We start from the raw sequence: 24,237 nt of genomic DNA on the forward strand, positions 1-24,237 counted from the left end.
TTGCTTGGTAATATGACATCTTTATTTGGAAATTCTCAGAAGAATATGGCAGAAATAGTATATTCACATAAAAGCCAAAATGCTACATTATAATGGTTTTTGTTGTCATTTCCATTCCTTTAACAGAGACAGTAGTAAAAGGTACTGGTGCTGTGAAGATAGGAGAATCTGCAACGCCCAATGGACAACTAGTCAGGATTTGGATAACATTACAGTCATTCAAGAAGGGAAAGGAAAACATCAGCAGAACACTGGTATTGAAGGGGGAGTAAGGAAAACCCTGCATAAGTTAAAACAACATGCAGAAGAACTAAATGTAACACCATCATAGGTACTTCAAGGAACTCTCCAAGATATTTATGATGAATAGGTCCTGTAATGCTACCAGAGAGAAACTAAAAATGGCAAGAATTCCAAACAGACATCGACTTCCAAACCTAACTTCATTGCCTAGAACTAAAATTACAAAGAAGCATAAGTAACTAGATGCAGAGAACCACTTCTTATGCACAATTCTGGTGCCCAAAATGATGAAAGAATTCTTATTTACACAACTTAGGACAATATTCAATATTCAGGTACCAGTACATTATTCAATGATGGTACCTTCAAGACAGCACCAACAAAGTTCACTCAGTTACTGTGCACAGTGTAGTACTGGGTTATACTATGCCATTGATTTATGCCCTTACAATGAAAAGACACGATGATACAGCTCCCTTTCTCACGTAGCAGGAAGCAGGCAGGGGAAGGGGGAGGAGATAGATCTGTATATATATACTTGCATTTGCACAGGAAAGAAATGTCATTAACCCTTCATTGTGCATGATGGATTTTAAGATTGCAAATATAAATGTGATTTGACTACTACCAAATACACAAGTAAAAAGATACTTGTTTCACAACCACTGTGGTGAAAATATCTTTTTTGGGTCTAACATGCCAAGTATAAGACAATGGAAAGTAACACTGTGACTGAAAATACATATTGTTTGGACTTCCATTTGTATCTCTGAAAGATGTAAATAAACTTTTAAGTACATTGTGGAGAATGCAGAAGGAAATTTAGATGATGTAATGGATTAAGTTGAGAAAGGGTATGTCCATGGAAGGTGTGGCAGAGGCAGAAAACCGAAGCTCCAAGATTTCCACCAGAAACTTGGAATGTTTACATATTAGTACTGAAGGGCAATCATAGGACAAACAACACAGTGGAAGGTCAGCATAGCAAATTTCAAAGATGATGGTAGTGCATCATCCTCCAATTTGGAGATTTACTAAAGCATTAAACGATAACAGCAAAGCAATAAACAAGTTATCGCCCAAGTTCTTGATAGTCACACTCAAATACAGCCACCAATTTCACAATGATACTGACAAAATCAAATTTGTATAACTGAAATTGTTAAGATATAATAAATATAAAGCCAATAATCAGGTTCATCTATTCCTGAGAGCAATGCTCATCAACTTAAGAGTAACCCTGCAGAACTTCATGGCAAGGAAAAACAAGAATATGAAATCCAAAATTCATCAGGAATTACAATAAAAATAACAAATAAAATTTTCACAAAGTTAAGTGTATTATTTAACCAGACGTCCCAATGGACGTTATGGATAGGACTGACTGTCAAGGACCTTTTTAGTGTGGACCAAATGTCTCACTGGACATTTTGGACAGGACCAAATATCAGGGATCTTTTGGCATGGACCAAATGCCTCAGTGGATGTTTTGGACAAGACCTGTAAGGACATGATTAAAAAGCTGTATCAAGCCAACAAGAAAAAGGGTGAATTAATCAAACAGTACAAAGACAACTGGCTATTTCTTTGGAAGAACAGTGAGTGGCTTACCTCATACCACACTTAACAAGAAACACCACAGACGGATGTATGAATAATGCAATTTTACACATCTGTTTCACACATGTCAAAAAGATACCTTCTACAGTGCTTAGTTCCAAAAGGAATTTACTTATGGTAAGACACAGCAGCACAACAAAGCAGAAACACAACTTTTAACCAGTAGAATAAATTTCTAATATTGAGCCTTTACATAGGAATTTATAGGAATCAAAAACACTGCACTGCTTATTCTCCAATGGCTCTACCCAGACCTCCTCAGTGCCTACTTGAAAATGGCATCTGGTTGAGTTCTGCAAAGGAAGGCACCAGTAATTTGGTGCCACAATTCCAGTAATGACAATTATCTCCTACGAGATGGCCCCTTCTCCATGAAAGCAATTCTCACGGGCCTCTGGTAACATGTTTCCATCCTTTGCCCCTTTAGGATTTAGAATGATAATGGCTTCCTGCTGATGCCAGTCTCTTGGTGCTTCAATATCCCTTGTTTCTGGCTCATACCACTGTAGTAAGTCTGCCATTAAAATTGTCTAGAATTCTATTTTTACCAGAACCATAGCTGACACAAAGACTCATCCCTATATTAACTTGTCAAAAGAAATAACTCTTCCCCAAAATCATTGTATAGAACGTTAACAGGTAGAAAAGAATTCATCTGTATCAGGGTGATGCCTTCAGCTCTAAGAAACAGACAGCCCTAAGAATAAATAAGAAACTCTTATTATCGCAGTAATATAAGATCCTAGTAGAGAGCAGGTCCAGATAGAACTGTGGAGCTCATCTCATCCCATCTTGTGTACTATTATCTTCAGGTTATTGTCCTAAAGGACCACAAACAATAATTTGGCATAACAAACAGTCTAGCAGAATAGACAATCTCTTCTGATATCTCATGAGAGTATTTTACTGCTGAGATCTTTCTCAGAAACACTGCAGAATATTTTCCAAACATCTCACTGCTCACATATCCACTCCAATAAAATCGTTAGCATAGAATCTCCATAATTAACTCAGAGTAAGCTGTATTTACCCCTATGTAATTGGGAGGAAGGATGGACAAAGAGAAAAGAGCCCCAGCAAGTAAGGAATAGTCTCCTGGAATTGCTTATCAACATGTTGCAGGGAAGCATTAGGAAACAGAGACAGTATATGACACTCTATAATATGCAATACAAACACATAGTTCCTGGATTACATATAACTCGAGTTACACATATGTCTAAATAGATACAGAAATGAAGTACCAAGAGTATAAAAGAGGCATTTCATTACATATGACTTATTTTTCAGTTGTAGAGTACAGTATTATTGTTTAAAACTGATGTTACCTTTGTGAAATTTATGTGTGATTGTTATTAACATTTACAGTGTTAACTGACCCAGAGGTAGCTGAAAAACCTCAGAAAATAGTTTGGGTTTTTAATGGAAGTGGTAATTCTGCAATAATAGCCATACTCATTCATATATGCCAGAAAAGTCAGAGGAAAGGGAGGTAATATGGTTGTAAAATAACATGTACAGGCCACACTCTAAAGAGACTCAGGTGGTATCAAAAATAAAACTGATGCAGAGGTAGTTAAAAACCTCACAAAAAGATATTTTGGCTTTTTTTACTGAAGAGGCAGTTCTGTGATAATGTATTTATGTCAGGAAATAGGAGAAAGGGCATGTGATTTGCACTTTAAATTTTCCAAATATATTTCCTTATATCCATAGTGGTGTGCTGGTAAATATTTGACAAATGGTTCTCTAATAAAATAAAAAACCTAAACTTTTATTTTGCCAATTTCCATGGTTTAAATACTCCCACTAAAGCTAAGCTGCCAACATGATAGCACTGAATGTAGAATTGGGAAGAGAAGTGCAGTAGCACACCAATATAGAGCATTTTCTCCATGCAGATTCAACAATATGTGTAACCTAAAGAACAGAGAAAGTAGCAAAATGTTATAATTAGGAAGTGATGAGTGTTCCATATTTACTGCCTTTGTTTTTAATAAATTTATAACTTTAATTTTTAAATGACTATTTAACAAATGGCTCACAAAATTCCTGAAAATTTAACAATCAGTGGTACTTGCAAGCCACTATGAGCTTACTCTAGCACACCAATGTATGTATGTGGGTATGTGTGTATAAATATTTTTACATGTACATATATAATTATGTTAACCTATAGACACTAGTAGTATCTAGAACGAGAAATATTAAGAAAGATCTTAATAGTTATTTAACTAAGTGTTCATGTTTTCTCTTTACAAGAATGTTGGGCTCTAAAATACAACAAATCAAGCAAACCTCAAATTTTGTTATATTAGTATACACACATAAGGCCTGCAAACATTAGGGACTCTTCACAGAAATGTTTAATGTTGTCATTCAATTTTTTTGGCTTCAAATTACACTGTAAATATTGGTATAAATGAATATCACCCATTACATTTACAATAAAATTTGGTATCACCTCTGGACTATGACACTACACAATTTCTCAATGAAGATTTTTACCATATTACTTAAATGAATAAATTTCCCATCAGTACAAGTTTTCTGATGAAAATTTTTAATTTTTCTTAAAAGCTTTCACATATTTAAAACATCGATAAGGTTTTATTCTACTATTAATTATCTGAAGTAAAATAAAATGTCATTTTTTAGTACTTTGTGACATTCTTTGGGTTTATCTTGTTTAAAAAAAAAAACTATAAGGAATTTAAAAGGGTGGATGAAGGTTTCTGAACTTTCAGGATGCTGAAAGAGCTTTCACCCTTGTGTGAATTCTCTGATGTTTAGTGAGTACTGACCTCTGACTAAAGGTTTTCCCACATCCATTACACTCATAGGGTTTCTCCCCTGTGTGAGTTCTCTGATGTTTAGTGAGAGCTGATTTCTCACAGAAGGTTTTTCCACATTCATTACATTTATAGGGTTTCTCTCCTGTGTGAGTTCTTTGATGTACAATCAGGTTTGACTTCACACAGAAGGATTTCCCACATTCATTACATATAAAGGGTTTTTCTCCTGTGTGTGTTCTCTGATGTACAGTTAGGGCTGACCTGTGGCAGAAGGATTTTCCACATGCATTACATTCATAGGGTTTCTCTCCTGTGTGTGTTCTCTGATGTTCAGTGAGGTTTGACTTCACGCAGAATGTTTTTCCACATTGCTTACATTCATAGGGCTTTTCTCCTGTATGTGTTCGTTGATGGTTGGTGAGGTGTGGTTTCTGACAAAAAGATTTTCCACATTCACTACATTCATAGGGTTTCTCTCCTGTGTGAGTTCTCTGATGCTGAGTGAGGTTTGACTTCTCCCAGAATGTTTTCCCACATTCAGCACATTCAAAGGTTTTTTCTCCTGAATGAGCTCTTCGAGGTTGGGTGAGATGTGACTTCTTGTTGAAATTATTTCCATTTTCCTTGTGCTCACAAGGTTTTTCCCCCATATGTACTATCTGATGTTTAAAGAGGCCTGATTTTTCCCACGTTTTGTGACTTACTTTATATTCATGGGGTATCTTTCCTGTATAAGTTCCATGATGGATAATGAAAGTTGAACTGTCACAGAAAATTTGCCCATATTCATTATATTCATAAGGATTCTCTCCTGTAAGAGCCCTCTGATGTCCGAATCTTAAATCCATATAGAAGGACTTCCCACAAATACTGCATTCATATGGCTCCATTTCCAAATGAGTTCTCTGAGATAAACTGAGCTTTAAACTTTGAATGAAGGTTCTTTGACATACATCATATTTACAGAGTGTCTCTCCTATCTGAGCTCTCTTGTTTGTGAAAGAGGGTGCCTCCTCATGGAAGCCTTGTCCATTTTCATTATAATCAAAAGGCTGGTCAAAAATTAGCTGAGTGAGATCCTGGCTATGACTGAGCATATTCCTTTTTTGATTATATTTATAAGATTTCCCTCCAGTAGTTTTTTCATGCCTAATATCCAGGAGCAATTTCTCATATATATTAAATTCATCAGGCTTCTTTCCAGAATAGTTCTTTCTATTAGTAATTAAGCCTGAAATATTCCTCAAACTCATTTCACATGAGTCACATATCTTATAAGGAAAATTTCTTGAAGGAACACAGTCTGTACCCAGACTGAAAGTTTTCCTTACTCTATCACCACCATCTATGCTTAATGTTCTGTTGGTGGTAAAAGCAAGTTGCCAAAAATGTTCATCTTGATTTTCCTGGCTGCTCTCTATCAGGTCATCAACTTTCCAGTCTTCTAGAAATGAGAAAAATAACCACATTTTATGAATCCCAGTACATTTCTAATGGAATTAGACTTTTACACAAATGCCCTACTACACACTCAATTCTTTGTTTCATGCTCAGTTTTCTGTATGAACTAAATCTAAGTATATATTTCCTTTACCCTTTGAGTGGAAAATACATGCTTCAGCGGAAACAGAAAACTGGCAATGACACTTAACACCTTTTAAATATAATCTTTAAAACTAGCTAGAAAAATAAATAAAATTCAAAGCACAGGGAACAGGGGGTGGCTGATTCAGAAATGATTCAGAAACAGGGAAACTCAGAAAATGGGGCGAGACCAAAAGAGACATTAAACACTGAAGAAAGTGACAGTGAAGATTAGTAGACAAGGGCTTTCGAGGATGAACTATGTTTGATAGAGAATAGTTTAGGTCTAAACCTACCATACAATGATTACTGGGGTAGAACTCTTACTGGAATACATGCCTCTACTCTATAAATCAACATCCAACTAAAGTTCTGAAAACACCAACTTCCTTAGGTTAAAAAAAAAATAGTCCTATAACCCAGGATCTAGATTTTCCTTTAATTTAATTCACAAGGAATAATTATTTTTTAAAATGCTATACGAGAGGCAAATGAGATAAGGTGAAATAAACTCAAGACATGGTAAGCAAGCAATAGAGATTTTCTGAGAGTTGTTCATTTAAGGAACAAGAAACTCAGAGAACTAAATAAGTTCAATGAGAGAGTTCTTTCTTTTATTTTTTAAGGAAAATAGGTTGAGAAACATATTAGAAGAACAATTTGATTTGACAGAGATAGATCACGGTTTCTGATTACTGTGGTAGGATCCTCATTAATATACATGTTGTCATTCTTTTTCCTCTCCATTTGATAAGTCAACATCAAAATAAATTTCCGAAAGCATCATTTTCCTCATGTATTAAGGGACACTGCTTTACCTCAGATTCCTATCTATCTACGTAGCTGTGATTCACAATCACACAAATGTTCAACAAGAAATACAACAAAGATGAGGGAAAGGCCATCTCTGCAAAAGGACCAGGTTCCTTTTGTTTTCTCACAGCTGTTAATGAATTTATCCTGACCATCAAGTCTTAAGTTTCTTCACTTCAATCTGCTGACTTAGTTTCCCCAACAGTTTTGTTTCTGAGGCAATACTGATCTTTAAATCTGCTTTTATTTCTATGTTTATCTTGTATATTGAGGTTTTCCTGCTTGTATATCTGTGGATTTTACTTACTTACAAGACCCATAATGATCACATTTCTCTATATGGTTCTGAGACCTTCGGTAGATTTTTATCATAAAAATTTGTCATACTTCACTGTTGCTACCTAATGCAACAATGTTAATCACATATTAAAAAAAAAACCTATGACAGTTTTGAGCCCAATGCTCCAAGGACCAAGAGATGATAGTTATTATCCTGGCAAAAACGAATCAAAACAAAAGCAAACTGACTTTACACCAACAGGATTCATATTAAGTGTTCAAGCCACTATTCCACAAGTCCATTTAAATTACCTCTGTGTAACTCTAGCTGGGTCTCTGTTAAATTGTTCATTCCCAACAACATACTTTTGACTTAACTAGCTGTACTCCAGCCTTGGCTCTCCTTGGAACCTGCACATTCCTCAGGAAATGCTACTTTCTTTAATTTAAAACAACAAACCACAAAAATAATAATAAAAGAACAAAACCAACAAATTATAACATCCTTACCATTTTCAGCCCCTACTTGCTATCTTTATAAGTTATTGTCTGTATAATCCACTGTAATGTAAAATAAATCCCTTGTTCAATGCTACACCTTTTGTCATGGCCACAGTCTGGATTTTGGTAGGTGTTACCAAAATCCTATTTTCTCGGACTTCATTGAGGAAAAAGTACATTAATAATTCTTAGAAAGCAATGTGCATATGAATTATTTCCAACCTATACCTGATGAGCTATACTACATGAGGACAAAATATAGAAATGTGCATTTAGGAAACATACTACAGAATGTTTTCTGAATGGATGAAAAAGAAGGACCTCTTCTAAACTTGGCTCCACAGTTAATCACCAAAGTAATTATTACAGTATCAGAATTAGGAAAACTTAGAAAGGGCCTTCTATTTGGGAAAAGAAAGTCTCAATGGGAAAGAAACCCTAAGGAACAGACATATAGCAGGTCTGAGTTTTTTGGGACACAGCCATGAGTGAGATAGGATCATCTAATAAGGACTATTTAAATTATAGCAAAAAATTGAGCTCTAACTTAAAATAAGTGAAATAGTAACAATAATCCATTACTAGGTACCATACAATGTCTAAACACTTTCCATGTGCAATATTAAGTATTAGAAAAGGCAAAGTAAACAAGAATGAAAGTTGAAGATAAGAGACAGCATTTTTAAATGGAATTTAAGATATAAGACAGAATGAGATTTAGTATAAATTCTGGGGAGCAGAAAGAAAGAAACTCAGATAGGTAAAATAGGATCATAATGCAATAGTCAATGAAAGGAGACTTTAATTTCAAAAGCAACTTTGTCAGGTTAGTAAAATATACAGTGAATTCTTTAGGTAAAAATATAAAAACCATTTAGAAATCATATCAAGCCAGGAATAAAAAAAACATACACAGTTCTGATTTTAAATGATATCAGTGAAAAGTGAGAAAATAAAAAGATGTGAAAGATGGTTTTGAAAGGAAAACAACAATAGGAGTCGGAAGAGACTAGAAATGAGGGATAACAGGTTTAGTATAGTAACCCATGGTTGTCGCTTATAAAGTAGTAGTACAGTGGTAGAATGTTCTTTATTTAACTCCTAGAAAACCAGGCTCCCTGGTTTTCATGTCACTTAGACTGTTCCTTCTCAATTTCCTCTAATGATGAGATTTAATGGATTTATAGGCCTTGTAAAAGTGTATTGTTCCATAACTACTTCTCCCACGACCACTCTCTAGACAAGGAGTCAGTAAACTATGACTGCAAGGTAATGGTCCTTGAACTAAGAATGTTTTTTACATTTTTACATTTTTAGAGGGAAAAAGATGGAAGAGGCAATAGAGAGGAGTGAGGAGGAAGAAGAAAGAGGAGGAGAAGAGAGGAGAGAAAGAGGTGAAAACGGGAAGAGGAGCAGCAGCAGCAACAACCAAGACCACCTGTGGTCACTAAGCCTAAAATATTTACTGTTTGGTCTTTTACAACAAAGTTTGCCAACATATAATCTAGAAGGTCTCCTCTAGCCCCATCTCTTTAACACCACCTGAAGTTGCAGCCTTTCAAATTGATACTTCTAGTTCTAGACTCCATACTTGTATATGTTCAACCTCCAATTCATTACAGACTAGATTTTAACAGTTATCTCAAGCTTCTTGAGTCCAAATTTAAATTCGTCATTACTTCCCTATAATCTTGCCTCCCTAATTTTTGCTATTTCAGTAAATGGCACCCTAATTTATCTAGTTGCTTAAAACAAATCATTGGAATCATGCTTAAGTCCTCTGTTTTTCTCACATTCTATATCCAATCCAACAGCAAATCCTCTTGGTCTCATCTTCAAGATATCTGTACAAATCTACTACTTCTCAGTACTTCCAACATAGTTAGCCATGATCCTCTCCCATTTGGTATACATAATGGCCTCCTAACTGGTATTCTTTCATTGCTCATGCCTAACCACTGCCCACTCACCACAGTGTATTCACTGCATAGAAATCAAAACTGTAAATTAGATCTTATGATTTAATCTGATTTACATTTACCATTACACACACACACACACACACACACACACACACACACACACACACAAGGATTTCTCACATCACTCAAAATAAAATAAATATATCTCCCATGGTCCATACGACTTTTTATGACATCATCTCCTATCAATCTCCCTCATGACCATTCATCTCCAGCCACACTGGCCCTCTTGCCATCCTTCAAACACTCTGAGAATACATCTGTCTAAGAAGTTCACTATCCAGTGTTCCCTCTGCCTGGAATACTCTCAGAATCCACATAACTCATACTTTTCACTTTGATGCTCATCTCTATTGACCTCATCAAAATGGTTTTCTCTGATTTCCTTACCAAGTAGCACAAGCCATCATTTTTCATCCCTCCTTCCAGTGCTGTAACTCTCTTTACAGTACTTACCACTACCCAACATTGTGTGTGCATACGTACATGTACGTACGTATACCTACACACACGAATACACATATGTGCTTTTTGTCCTTCACTCTATGATAGCAGAACCAATGTTCTTTTAAACACCCAAAAACCTAACTGGATCTTATTGAGTATTCATCATATATTTGTTAAATGAATATATAGAAGTACTGCATGAAAACATACCAGCTAATAAAAGGTGTTCAAAAACAATAGAGGGAAGGTGAATAATTCTAAAAGATAAACTAAGAAAAATTATCTAAGATGAAGCCAACTGAGTTTGGATTATGGGTATATGCAAATCATTCTTAACAAAGGAAAGCATTTATGAGGGAAAGTGACATTTATGAGGGAATGTGATTTAAAGTAACGGACAGATGTGGGCCAATTGTCCTTAATCACTTCTAAAAGTCTGGGGCTACAAAAAGAAATTCCTGAAAAATATCTGAAAGGTGATAAACACTAAGCCAATGGCCCTCAGATCTTATTTCCTCTGGCTTCCATCTGCCTGTGAACTAATGAACTCACCTGGGTGGCACTGGCTTGGGAATCCTTGCTCTAATATCCAGGGCTCTTCCTTTTGCTCTATCTTGATGATCACTTCTGGCTTAATAGTGCAACACCCTGTTAAGAGAAAATAATATAGAACTATGGCTAAACAGTCTGGCTTAAGGACTCTGAAAAAATGATGAGGAGGAAAGGTACAGCTTCAGGAGCTGTCCAAAGGAGGTGCCCAAATGAACCAATCCCTGAGGCAAGAACACAGCATTCTTTATGGTGGCCAAAAGGGATCATTCATCTTAGAGCCTTCAATCTCAAGCTTCAAATCAGAAAATTCCACAGAAAATCCATGTGTTTCATCAACTAAAAAATGCATGCTACTAGTAGTCACAAGGAAAAAAATTCTTACCTATTGAGACAAGGTGGCTATAATTTTCTAGCATCACATTTCTGTATAGTATCTTCTGAGTAGGATCCAACAAATACCACTCTTCCTGAGTGAAGTCCACGCATACATCTTTGAATGACACTTGTTCCTGTAACGGTATATTCTTTTTCTATATGAAGCCATTAGAACTATATGATGAGAAAAAGATTTTAAAAAACTAATCTCTTTAGAGTTTACTAAAAATTGACATATAGGATGTCTTCTTTTGTGCTATACTATGTACGATGAAAGAGTATCTGTACAAATTGAGTTTCCAGTAAGCTCCTGGATCTGTCCTAACTGCTACAAATACTACTGATGAAAATAAACAGTTTGTCCTCAAAGTGTTTATAACTCAATAAAAAGACATATACCTTAACATTTACTAAATTAGACATTGCAGAAGCTAGCAGTATGCACAAAGTAGACTGGTGTTACCAAGAAAAATTAGTTCTTTCATACTATCTTTTATATTAAGTTAACTTTCACTGAGGAGTAAAGCTTTCCGTTATTAAAATGAATGGTGGGATTGAAATGAATATGGTGCACACCCTGACCAAGCTCAACCCATGACTGATTAAAGAGACCAGCCTACACTCTACCTGCCGAGAGAAAAGGATGAATCCTTTCTGCTCAAAGGGATTATTTTCTGGAGCCTCGATCAATTTTCCTGTAGTTAAATACAATGTTTGGTAACCAATAAAAAATTTCATGTTCTGTAAAAAGACAAGGACCAAGAAAGAGACAATAAAAGCAGACCCACAAGAGATCCAGATATTGGAAGTGATAAACAAGAACTTCAAAATGAATTATGGTTAAAATGTTCAATATAACATGAAAATATGAAATAAATGAAAAAAATGGAAGAAGTTCAACAGATACACAGTATGTGTGTTGTACAGAAAAGACTTACTAAAGCAAGCCTGAGACTACTAGCCATTGAAAGGTCTGCCACAGGGTGTCCCTTGGCTGGCATCTGGGAACTTGGATTTCAAGAGGGTTTTTACTATATCCTGATAAGAATGGTTCACCGAGCCTAACCTGTTTGTGTAAACAATGTGGTTTATGCTGCACGTATACATTCCTTCTGGAGTCTGGAATTTTATATGCTAAGCAGAGAGTACCCACCCATGTGACCAGTGCCTGATAAAAACTCTGAGCACTGAGTGTCTACTGAGCTTCCCTGGCAGATATTTCATGTTTGTTCTCATAGCTCATTACTAGAGGACTTAAGTGTGTCCTGGGAGAAGACTTTTAAAAGCCTGTGCTTGGTTTCTTCTGGTCTGTGCCCCATATGCCTTTTCCCACTACTGATTTTGCTTTGCATCCTTTCACTTCAATAACTCATAACCATAAGTACAACTACATACTAAGTCATTCTAGTGAATCAAGGAACATGGGGATGGTCTTGGGGGCATCTGATACATGTGTACATATACACACATATATGCATACATATATAAAATGTACATTCTAGAGCTGAAAAATATACTATCTGAAATTAAGAACTCATTAGATAGGTTTAAAATCATATTAGAGAAAGAAGACACAAAATACGTATGCATCTAACAAAAGAGTATCAAAATTACATACAGCAAAAACAGAACTGTTAGAAATAGACAAATCTATAATGATAGTTGAGACTTCACTTCTCTCTGTGTTGAGAGATCAAGCAGGCAGAAAATCAGTAAGTACATAGATGACCTGAGTAGCACTATCAATTAACATGATCTAACTGACTCCATCCAAACAGTAAAATATACACTCTATCATTCTATTCTAGCTCACATGGAACACTCACCAAGATGGATCATCATCTAGGTCACAAAATACACCTTAACATATTTAAAACAATAGCCAATCATATAAAATATGTTCACAGACCACAATGGAAATATAAATCAATAAGAGATAGCTAGAAAATCTCCCAAATACTTGAAAATTAAGCAACACACTTATAAATAACTGATAGGTCGAAGAATTCTCAAAAGAAATTTTAATAAATTTGAAATAAAATAAAAATGAAAATACCACTTATCAAAATTTGTGTGGGATGTAGTGAAATCAGTGCATAAAGGGACTGCCTTGCATGTTTTATGTCTCAAATATTTAGAATGTTAAAACAAGACAAAATAACCTTTAGACTAGACTGGGCCTAAGCAACCTTGTTTCACAAAGAACTGTTTGCAAAGATAATAAGAAAACAGATATGACTACTTTAGACCACAAGGCATCAGCCAGGTGATCAACAATGATACATTAATTTCGTTAAGTCATGTTAGAGCTTTTCCCTTTGATTTGATATGACCAAATGGTACTTTATCTTCGTGGTCTTTCTTGAAGAAACCCATAACCTCATTCTAATCATGAGAAAAACAGCAGACAATTCTCAATTGAAGGACAGTCCACAGAACACCTAACTTGTACTCAAAACTGTCAAAGTCATCAAAAACAGGGAGAGTCGGAGAAACTGTAACAGCCAAGGAGAGCCTAAGGAAACATGATGATTAAGTGAAATGTGGTATCCCAAAACAGAATACCTGCATGGAATAAAAACACCATGAGCAATTATCAAAAGACAAATGATATACTAGAAAATAATAGTTTGTAACATGTACAAGTATTAGTATCCCTAACATATAGAGCTGACTAGACACTGGGTGTGGGGTGGGGAGGAGCCAGAAACCTAGGAGCAATATGAGCAAAAACAAGACACTTTTTAGAGAGATGAAAAAATATTCAACCTCACTCACTGTTAAGAAAATTGCTGGTGCAAACTACATAAAATAACACTTTTTACTTATCAGTTGCCAAAAGTCCAAAAGTTGAACCACATAATCTATGGAGAATAGCTGTGGAGAAATAAGCACTCTCATGCAGTGTCAAGGGTATATAAAATGATACTAAAATACCACCAAACTGATCAAGTTTATCTATTCTATCCACCCTTGGATTTGGCAATCCCACTTCTGGGAATTTATCTGATAGAATAAATCTACATGTACAAAGTTATTCATTAAAACATGGCTTGTAGTAGCAAAAGGTTGTTAATAGTTAATAACTAGTTAAATAAACTATGAAACATCCACGATTAAATTACTATGCCATTATAACAGAAAGAAGTAGCAATCCACGTTATATTAAAGAGAGATCTCTGGGGCAGGCTAAAAAAAGAAGTGAAAAAAAGCAAAAGAAGGAAAATAGTGTACAGACTTGCTACTCAACGTGTGGTTCCTTTAGCAGCAGAATCAGCTTTACTTGAGAGCTTATTAGAAAAGCAGAATCCAGGGACCCATCCAGTGCTACTACATCAAAATCTGCATTTTAACAAAATGCTAGTGGTGTACAGGTGCATCTAAATTTGAGAAGGATTAAGGATAATGGATTCCCTTTTAAATAAAAAATGGGGGCATACAAGAATACATACAAATATTTTCTTTTAACTAAATAAAGAAACACTGGGAGGACAAGCAAGAACAAGAAATAATGGATACCAACAGACTCTCATTTGCCTGAAACTGTCCTAATATGCCAGCTGTCACAGCATAATTGTTTGTAGAACCTCTTTCATTCTCAGTGAAAGTGTCTCAGTTTAGATGATAAAAAAATGTCACCCTATTTAGAGGGAAAATCAAGCACAGAGAAGATGGGAGAGTGAGGAGTTTTTACTTACTATCTTTAACTATGTTGATATATTACCAATTCAAAAATATTTTATTAAAAAAAGAGACAATACTGTTCAGGAAAAATAGGTAAACTAAAAAGAACAATAGGCCAAGGATGGATAAACAATGGATAAGCAATAAACCAGGAATAAGCAATTACTGAAGCAAAAGGAAAAGATAACTTATGAGGGATAAAAAGGAACTCTATTAGAATTACTAAAAGGATGGCTAGGAAGGCAGTGGCATAGACAATAACAGAGGAGACTTTCAAAACAGAACCTATGGATAGGAGTGTCAAATACTGGAGAAGGTGCAAGCAAGACAAACACAAAAACTGGATTTGATTTGGTGGCCTTTTCTAGAAATGATTCTGGTGAGCAGTGGTGAAGAAACAAGACTGCATTTATTAGGTTGAAATGTAAATGAGAAATAAAGAAACAAAAGTAGGAGCTGTCTACTACTCAAACTAGACAAATGAGCTGACACAAATATTTATAGGGAGTTATTTTCAGGATATAAAGTCCCTCCATTCTGCCAAAGCTTCAAGGTTTTAATCCTGGATCAAGCAGGACCACAAGAGAGCTGTCTACTCAACTCTCACTGTTTGGTCGCCTAAAAAGTATTTGCACTAGTTCTGCTTTGGCACTGTGCAGTTTCCACCAAGAAATAATTATAGGCAACATAACACATTTATTTCATTGTTGTTATTAGATAAGAGAAAATTGTACAAAAACTTGGATAACTGTAAAATTAAACATCTTGCATCTAATTTTGCCTACTGCCCTACTTTGGATTTGACACTCTTGCTACATTTTCTTAATGTGAATTTTTCCCTATTTCTACTTTTTCATTTTAAAAATATAAATCCTTATAAACTTTAGAAAACCCATTTTAAAATAAGCGGGAAGAGAAGAGGATGTCAGAAACATGGAGGACTGAGAGACGTCCCCAGATCTTTCACCATGAAACAACAATAAGCTGAACATCTAAAACTCAACAAAAAACACCCAAACTACACACCAGCACGTCTGAGTGTGGGATCTGTGCATAAGAGCTACCACAGGTCAGAATCCTAGAAGTCAGGCAGTGGACTGGGAGTAATAAAGAAGCGGCCTCTCGCAGTAGCTGGAGATCCCTGTAGGGGGAGGAGGAGGGGAGAAGGTGCATCCGGTTCCCAGAAGAACCCTGCTGAGAGAGCTGTGAGCTCCACCCAGCGGCAGTGCCCAGGGACCAGAGCAGAAAGCAGAGAAGCAGGGATGGCAGGGAAACAGCAGCTGATTATTACCAGCTGCAGCTGCAAAACGTGAGGCTGTAGCCGCAGCTCTCATCCTCCAACCCAGACAGTGCCTTCCCCAATACCCTGTGAGATCAAACACCACGGCTCTCCAGGGGAATCTGGGAAAACACTACCAAAACTGGTGCTAACACTGACAGGGACTGAAACTGAGGGTAGTGATGTGAATATCTATTAAGAACAAAAAAAGGCATTATTAAGACTTTATATAAAGCAGGGATCCAAGAGGCTTACACGCCCGGAAACCAAAATAAACATGCCATTTTACCAAAAGGCTAAAGAGACTTTTATATAATAAATCTTCTTTCTAAGAAAAAAAAAAAGCAGAATACACTTCTATTAATGCCCAGGTGGAGAAACAGTCCATTAAACACCATGAACAACCAAGGTGACAAGGCAGCTCAGAAAGAAAGAGAAAAATCTCGACGGCATACAAATATGTGACTTAAATGACAGAGAATTCAGGATGGTACTCCTGAAAATAAGCTCGACGGCATACAAATATGTGACTTAAATGACAGAGAATTCAGGATGGTACTCCTGAAAAAACTCAATGAGATCCAAAATAATTCATATCAACAATTCCAGGAATTGTAAAAAACAACTAGATCAGCAGAATGAGTTTTTCAGGAAAGAGACTGAAACCCTTAAAAAGAACCAAATAGAACTTCTGGAGATGAGAGATGAAAAATGAAATAGCAAGCTGGGGAAACAGAGCTGACCAAATGGAGGAAAGGATCTATGATAGCGAAGATAGATAAATCAGAAGGAAGAAGAGAGAAACCAAAGAATAAAAAATAATGAAAGAAAAATACAAGAATTGGCTGATACCATCGGGAGAGGAAACATAAGAATGATGGGCATTCTCAAAGGGGAGGAAAAGGAGCAAGGATTAGAAAGCACTTTCAGACAAACGGTTGATGAGAATTTCCCAAATCCAAGAAATAAGCTGGAGCTTGGAATTCAAGAAGTCAACAGAACACCCAATTATCTCAATCCAAAAAGACCTTCTCCAAGATACATTATATTACAATTATCAAAAATCAATGACAAAGATTCTCAGGACAGCCAAGGAAAAGAAGACAGTAACCTATAAAGAAAAACCCATTAGATTATTGTCAGACTTCTCAGCACAAAACTTACAAGCCAGAAAGAAGTGGAATCAAATATTCAAACTATTAAATGAAAGAACTACCAGCCATGAATAATGTATCCAGCAAAGCTGTCCTTTAGATATGAAAGAGAAATAAAGACCTTTCCAGACATACAAAAATTGAGTAAATTCTCCACTACGAGGCCTGCATTACAGAAAATACTGAAAGGGGTCAGCTCACCTAAAGCGAAATGATAAAAAAACAAAACAAAACAAAAACATAACTAGGAGTAAGGCGACTAGCTGGCAGATAGAAGCAGATGAGTGTATTCTTTACTAAGGACAGGGCATTATAAGTTTAAACAATAAAAAAAGATTTGCTATAGCAAGATGTTAATGAACGTTCAGTATACATAGGGACAAATTGAGACAACAATGACAGAAAAGGGGAGGATTCAAAGATCCAAATACACAAAGGGAAATGGAGATGAGTCACATAAAGAAATTGACTAGTGTATACATATAACAATCCTTTTCATATTCATAATGGTAACTGCACACCAAAGACTTGAAACTGAAGTATATAACATAACACAAGAAGGACAGGAAGGAAAACCCACAAAAGCCAACTAAAACAAAGACACACAAGGAAAAGGAAGCAATGGAAACAACGAGCTACCAGAAAGCAAAAGAAAAAATGGCTATAGGAAAGCCTCATATTTCAATAATCACCCTAAATGTAAATAGAATAAATTCACCAATATAAAGGCACAGAGCTTCAGATTGGATCAAAAGACAAAACCAAACCACATGTTGCTTCCAGGAGACACATCTCAGTTCCAAAGACAAATATAGACTCAAAGTGAAATGGTGGAAAATGATATTTCAAGCAAATGGCATTCAGAGAAAAGCGGGAGTAGTGGTACTAATGTCGGACAAAACAAACTTCAAAATAAAAGAGGTAAAGAAAGCTACTGAGGGATATTTCATAATGATAAAGGGAATTATGCACCAAGAAGACATAACTCTTATTAATATCTGTGCACCCAATCATGGAGCTCCAAAATATATAAAGCAATTACTAACAGAACTAAAGGGAGAAACAGACCTAAACACTATCATAATAGAGGACCTAAATACCCCACTGTTGGATATGGACAGATTATCCAAAAAAAAAATCACTAAGGAAATAACATCCTTAAATGACACATTAGACCAACTGGATATAATTTACATTTACAGAGCCTTCCATCCCAAAACAGCTGCTTATACATTCTTCTCTAGTGCACATGGAACAGTCTCAAGAATCAACCACAAACTGGGACACAGAGATAGCCTCAACAAATATAAGAGGGTTGAAATCATACCAACCATATGCTCTGATCATAATGCTTTGAAGCTGGAGATCAACTGTAAAAGGGAAGACGCACAAATACATGGAGATTAAACAACATACTACTGAAGAATGACTGGGTCAGAGAAGAAATAAAAAAGAGAACAAGAGATACATAGAAATAAATGATAATGATAGTAGAACATATCAAAACTTTTAGGACATGGCAAAAGTGGTCATAAGAGGAAAGTTCATATCATTACAGGCCTATCTCCAAAAATAAGAACAAGCCCAAATAAATAACCTAATGCTTCATCTTAAAAAACTAGAAAAGGAAGAACAAATGAAGCCTAAAATCAGCAGAAGGAAAGAAATATTCAAAGTTGGTACAGAACGAAATGAAATTGAAAACAAAAAATTAATAAATAAATAATACAACAAAGACATGGTTATTTTAGAATGTTAATAAAATTGGCAAACCCATGTCTAGACTCACTAAAGGAAAAAGAGAAAGGACACAAATAAGGTCAGGGATAAAAGAGGAGCAATTATGATAGACACTGCAGAAATACAAATGATCACAAAAGAATACTATGAAAAGGTATATAATATCAAATTTAATAACCTAGAAGAAATGGACCAGTACTTAGAAAAATACAAACTTCCTAGACTGAATCAAGAAGAACTAGAAAAATCTAAATAGACCGATCAGCAGTATGGAAATAGAAACAATCATCAAAAACCTACTAAAAAGTAAAAGTCCAGGACCAGATGGCTTTACCAGTGAATTCTACCAAACATTCAAAGAAGATTTAATACCTATTCTCAAACTCCTTCCAAAAATCGAAGAGGAGGCAATACTTCCCAACTCATTTTATGAGGTCAATATTACTCTGATATCAAAACCTTGAAAAGATACCACAAAAAAAGAAAACTACAGACCAATATCTCTCATGAACACAGATGCAAAAACCCCAAATAAGATACTAGCGAATCGATACAGCAACATGTTAAAAAAGGTTACACACCATGATCAAGTGGGCTTCATCCCAGGGGCACAGGGATGGTTCAACATACACAAATCAATTAATGTGATACATGGCATAAACAAATTAAAAAATAAGAATCATATGATCATATCAATAGATGCAGAAAAAGCCTTTGATGAGATACAGCATCAATTTAGGATCAAAGCACTTAACAAAATTGGTACAGAAGGAAAGTACCTTAACATAATAAATGCCATATATGACAAACCCTCAGCCAACATTATACTTAATGGTGAAAAACTAAAAACCTTTCCTCTAAGATTAGGAACAAGGCAAGGCTGTCCACTATCGCCACTGTTATTCAATATAACATTGGAGGTCCTAGTGAGTGCAATCAGGCAAAAGAGAGGTATAAAAAGAAAGGTATAAAAGGCATCCAAATAGGAAATGAAGAAGTCAAACTGTCACTATTTGCGGATGACATGATTCTCTATATAGAAAACCCTAAAGACTTCACAAGAACACTACTAGAAACAATAAGAAAATACAGTAAAGTTTCTGGATACAAAATCAATGTTCAAAAATCCATAGCGGTCCTATACTCTAATAATTAAGTGTCAGAAAAAGAGTGGAAAAAATAATTACATTTGCAATTGCAGCAAAAAGAATAAAATATCTAGGAATAAATTTAACAAAAGAAGTGAAGGACTTACATATGAAAACTCTAAGATCCTATTAGAAGAAATTGAGGAAGATACAGAAGAAATGGAAAGATAGTCCGTGTTCTTGGATTGGAAGAATCAACATAGTTAAAATGACCATATTACCTAAAGCATTATACAGATTTAATGCAGTCCCCATTAAAATCTCATCAGATTTTTGGAAGCACAAAAGACCCCGAACTGCCAAAGCCATCCTGAGAAAAAAGAATGAGGCTGGAGGCATCATTCTGCCTAACTTCAAATTATACTACAAAGCAACAATAATCAAAACGGCATGGTATTGGCAGCAAAACAGTCACACGAACCAGTGGAGCAGAATCAAAAGTCTAGAAGTAAACCCATGTTTACATGGGTCAATAATTTTTGACAAAAGAGCCAAAAACATACAGTGGAGAAAGGAAAGCCAATAAGTGGTACTAGGGAAATAGGAAAGCCACCTTCGAAAGAATGAAATTAAACTGTTGTCTATTACCACACACCAAAATTAACTGAAAATGAATTAAGGATCTGAATATAAGACCTAAAACAATAAAGTTCATAAAAGAAAACATAGGAACTAAACTCATGGACCTTGGACTTAAAAAGGATTTTATGAATTTGACCTCATGGGCATGGGGAGTGAAAGCAAAAATAAATGAATGGGTCTAAATCAAACTAAAAAGCTTCTGCACAACACAAGAAACCGTCAACAAGGTAAAAAGACAACCATCTGAAGGGGAAAATATATCTGCAAGCAACGCCTCCGATAAGGGCCTGATATCCAAAATATACAAAGAACTCATACAACTCAAGAACAACAACAACAAAACAATCCAATCAAAAAATGGGCAGAGGACCTGAACAGATACTTCTCCCAATAAGACATATGAATGGCCAACAAACATATGAAAAGATGCTCAACATTGCTTAATATTAGGGAAATGCAAATCAAAACCACAATGAGATACCATCTCACATCTGTTCGAGTAGCTGTTATCAGCAGGACAAGTAATAACAAGTGTGGGAGAGAATGTGGAGAAAAAGGAACCCTCATATACTGCTGGGACTGCAAATTGGTACAGCCACTATGGAAAACAATATGGAGATTACTCAAAAAACTGAGAATTGATCTACCATATGATCCAGCAATCTCTCTACTGGGTATGTACCCCAAGGACTTGAAAACATATATCCAAAAAGATATTTGCACGTAGATGTTTGTAGCAGCATTATTCATGGTGGCCAGGACATGGAAGCGACCGAAATGTCCTACAGTAGATGACGGGATAAAGAAGCTGTGGTACATATATACAATGGAATAGTACTCAGCCATAAGAAGAGATGAAATACTGCCACTTGTGACAACATGGATGTACCGCGAGATAATCATGCTAAGCAAAATAAGCCAGACAGAAAAGGTTGAAAACCACATGATATCCCTTACGTGTGGGATATAAACCTAAAAGCCACAAACGAACAGGACAAACAGAGACTCATGGATATGGACAATAGACTAGTGGTTACCTCAGGGTGGGGTGGGGGGAGGAGGGAGGTAGACGGTATGAAAGGGGTCAAATATGTGATGACAGAAAGAAATTTAACTATGGGAGGTGCACACACAATACAATATACATATACCTTATGTTAAATTGTACACCTAAGTTACTGGATTTCGTTAACCAATGTCAGCAAAAAAAATAATAACAATAATAATAAACAGGAAGAAATAAACATAAAACTCACCTGAGATTCGTTCATTTTCTGCTCTTAGTGGATGAGGATGCGCTGAGGGAGAAAGAAGGAAGAATGAAGTTAGGAGTGCTTGGCCTGCCTGGATTTACCTGCCTACACAGCTCCACACACGAGATACTTACATGTCCATGTGTGGCTCCAATATATGTTGAGCTTAGACATATTTTTTCACTGAGTGAATGTAAACATTTCTTATTGATTTACTACCAATTTAGGTTCTGTGACACAAAAATTAAAAACATGAGATGAGTTTAGAACAGTAATCTAAAGGAAACACTGTGGATTGGTTAAAACTGTTGTAGAGGGCAAAAAAAACCCTCACGCTATATTGCTTATCTATTTACCTGTACCATTAATCCTTGAAAGCCAGATAATCCAAGAAACCTCTGTAAAAAGGGATGGGGATGTTTAAGTCAAGATGAATTTTTTAATGTCTGTTCTAACCTTCTTACAATTTTCAAAAGGATCTTTTAATAAGAAAGTAACTTTGACCTAACAGTGACAAAATTGGCAGTGACTCAGAAACTGCAGACCTAACTTTTAATCTTGGTTCTGCTACTAACACATTGCATGATCTGAACCAGTCACCTTCTCAGGCTCAATTTTTTTTTTTTTCATCTTTCAAATAAGGTCAAACCAGATAATCCAAAAAGGAACTGCCTGCACTACCATCCTCGTGTCTCTAAGACCAGGAGAGCGGAACCTCAGCAATTCTCTAGATGCCAACAACAATGGGACACTAAGGGCAGCTAACCTCCAGAAAGAGTGAACAGTGAACCAGGAATGAGGGGAGTATGGGATGTTTAGAGAGAATGACAGAATTTCCATAGCTATGGCTGGTGAGCCTTTCATCCTCACTATATCTTTACAAACTCTCAAAAGAGGTGTAGCCTGAGTGCCCTCTCAGCTCCAGCTCACCTCTCTCTTCTTAAATTTGTCCCAGACTTTCCAAGTCACACAGCCTTTGATGGCTTCAGGATACTGTCAAGATTATACATAACAAATAACAAATGAATACATAAAAATTAACTTGGGATCTAAAGAATATTAGAGCCAGGAAAGGGTCTTGGTGGCTAGCTAGTCCAGCCCTTTTTCCTTTTCCATTTCACCAACGAGTTAACTGAGGAATGGAAGCCCTCGAGACTTGTTCAAGCTCCAGCCGCTTGTATTACATACAGAACAGATAAATACAATAGCAGCTAACAAAACCGGAGTGTCCAGAACAACACAACCAGGCCAAGTATTCCTGATATTCGCATTTTACAGACAAGGAATTCGAGTGTCATGACCGCTATTTCGTAGGAACAATCCATTCACAGCAACCTCTAGCCAGGAGCGCCCGTTCTCTCCACAGCCGCCCCCTCCCCATAAGCCCAGCGAACACGGGACGCACGCACACGTCGCGCACGCGTACTTGCTCTTTCCCGCAGCCCGGCTCCCTGCCTGCGGGCTCAGCACACACGTCACGCACGCATGCTCGCTCGCTCGCTCGCTCGCTCCCTACCCACGGCCACACGACCCCGCCAGTTCAGGGCAAGGGCTTGACACCCGCGGAGCCCGAGAGCCCGTGTCCCATGCCAGACCTGGGACCGACTGAACAGAGAAGTCCCCGCTCGCCGTCCCTTCAGCTCGATAGGTGCCGCAGACGCCTGGGGTCCCGCTGGGGTCCGCCGGTCTCCTCCCCACCACCAGGCACCACATCTTCCACCGCACTCCCGAGCCGCACGGGTCCCCTTTGGCCCCCACTCTTACCCTCCGGGGCTCACCCGCAGCTCCCTCGCCGCGTGGACCCGGAGGCCAGAAATTGTTTCCCACCAGTAGCTGGAGGCCCGGGAAGGATGTGCGGGGAGGAGGAGGCGGGGATGCGCATGCGCAGAGAGAGGATGCGACGCTACGGGAGGCGGGAGAGCTGGAGGTAGTCTCTTGGCTGCTTAGGCTGTCTCTACCCTTAGAAGCGATGCCTCACTCCTAAATTGTGAAAGTAAGCCGATGGTGATACCTAGATAACAAGGCTTTTATGAAGTTTAAAGCTTTAACATTGTAAAAGCACTTAGGACGGTGTCTGGCACATCAATCGTTAAGTTTCTGAAGAGTCTCTTTGCTGTTAAAAACCATGCCGACTCCTTTAGAAATAAGCTGGTGGTTTTCTGCCTTGTTTATTGAATTGAGAGATTATTATCTTAGATACTCCTAC

The 24,237-nt window shown here is 36.8% G+C and overlaps 1 protein-coding gene across 1 annotated transcript; it reads right to left on the reverse strand.

Moving 5' to 3' along the window:
- Window positions 1–23,910, reverse strand: ZNF248 (zinc finger protein 248). Its single transcript, XM_023526047.1, has 6 exons — window positions 23,796–23,910; window positions 22,166–22,261; window positions 22,035–22,076; window positions 11,199–11,346; window positions 10,817–10,912; window positions 1–6,102 (listed from the first exon to the last, which is right to left on the reverse strand). Exons 3-6 carry the CDS (start codon window positions 22,047–22,049, stop codon window positions 4,607–4,609), a joined length of 1,755 nt encoding a protein of 584 aa, XP_023381815.1. The 5' UTR covers window positions 22,050–22,076; window positions 22,166–22,261; window positions 23,796–23,910; the 3' UTR covers window positions 1–4,606.
- Between the last annotated feature and the right edge of the window lie 327 nt (window positions 23,911–24,237).

Source organism: Pteropus vampyrus, unplaced genomic scaffold (genome assembly GCF_000151845.1).
Source record: "Pteropus vampyrus isolate Shadow unplaced genomic scaffold, Pvam_2.0 Scaffold681, whole genome shotgun sequence".
In the NCBI taxonomy this organism is placed as follows: domain Eukaryota; kingdom Metazoa; phylum Chordata; class Mammalia; order Chiroptera; family Pteropodidae; genus Pteropus; species Pteropus vampyrus.

Bases quoted from the DNA above. Each gene is read 5' to 3' on its own strand.
- ZNF248 (XM_023526047.1), bottom strand. The intron at 10,913-11,198 runs GTAAGAATTTTT...TTCTCTTAACAG, and splicing joins TAGCCACCTTGTCTCAATAG to GGTGTTGCACTATTAAGCCA. The intron at 6,103-10,816 runs GTGAGTTCATTA...TCTCATTTCTAG, and splicing joins CCCAAGCCAGTGCCACCCAG to AAGACTGGAAAGTTGATGAC.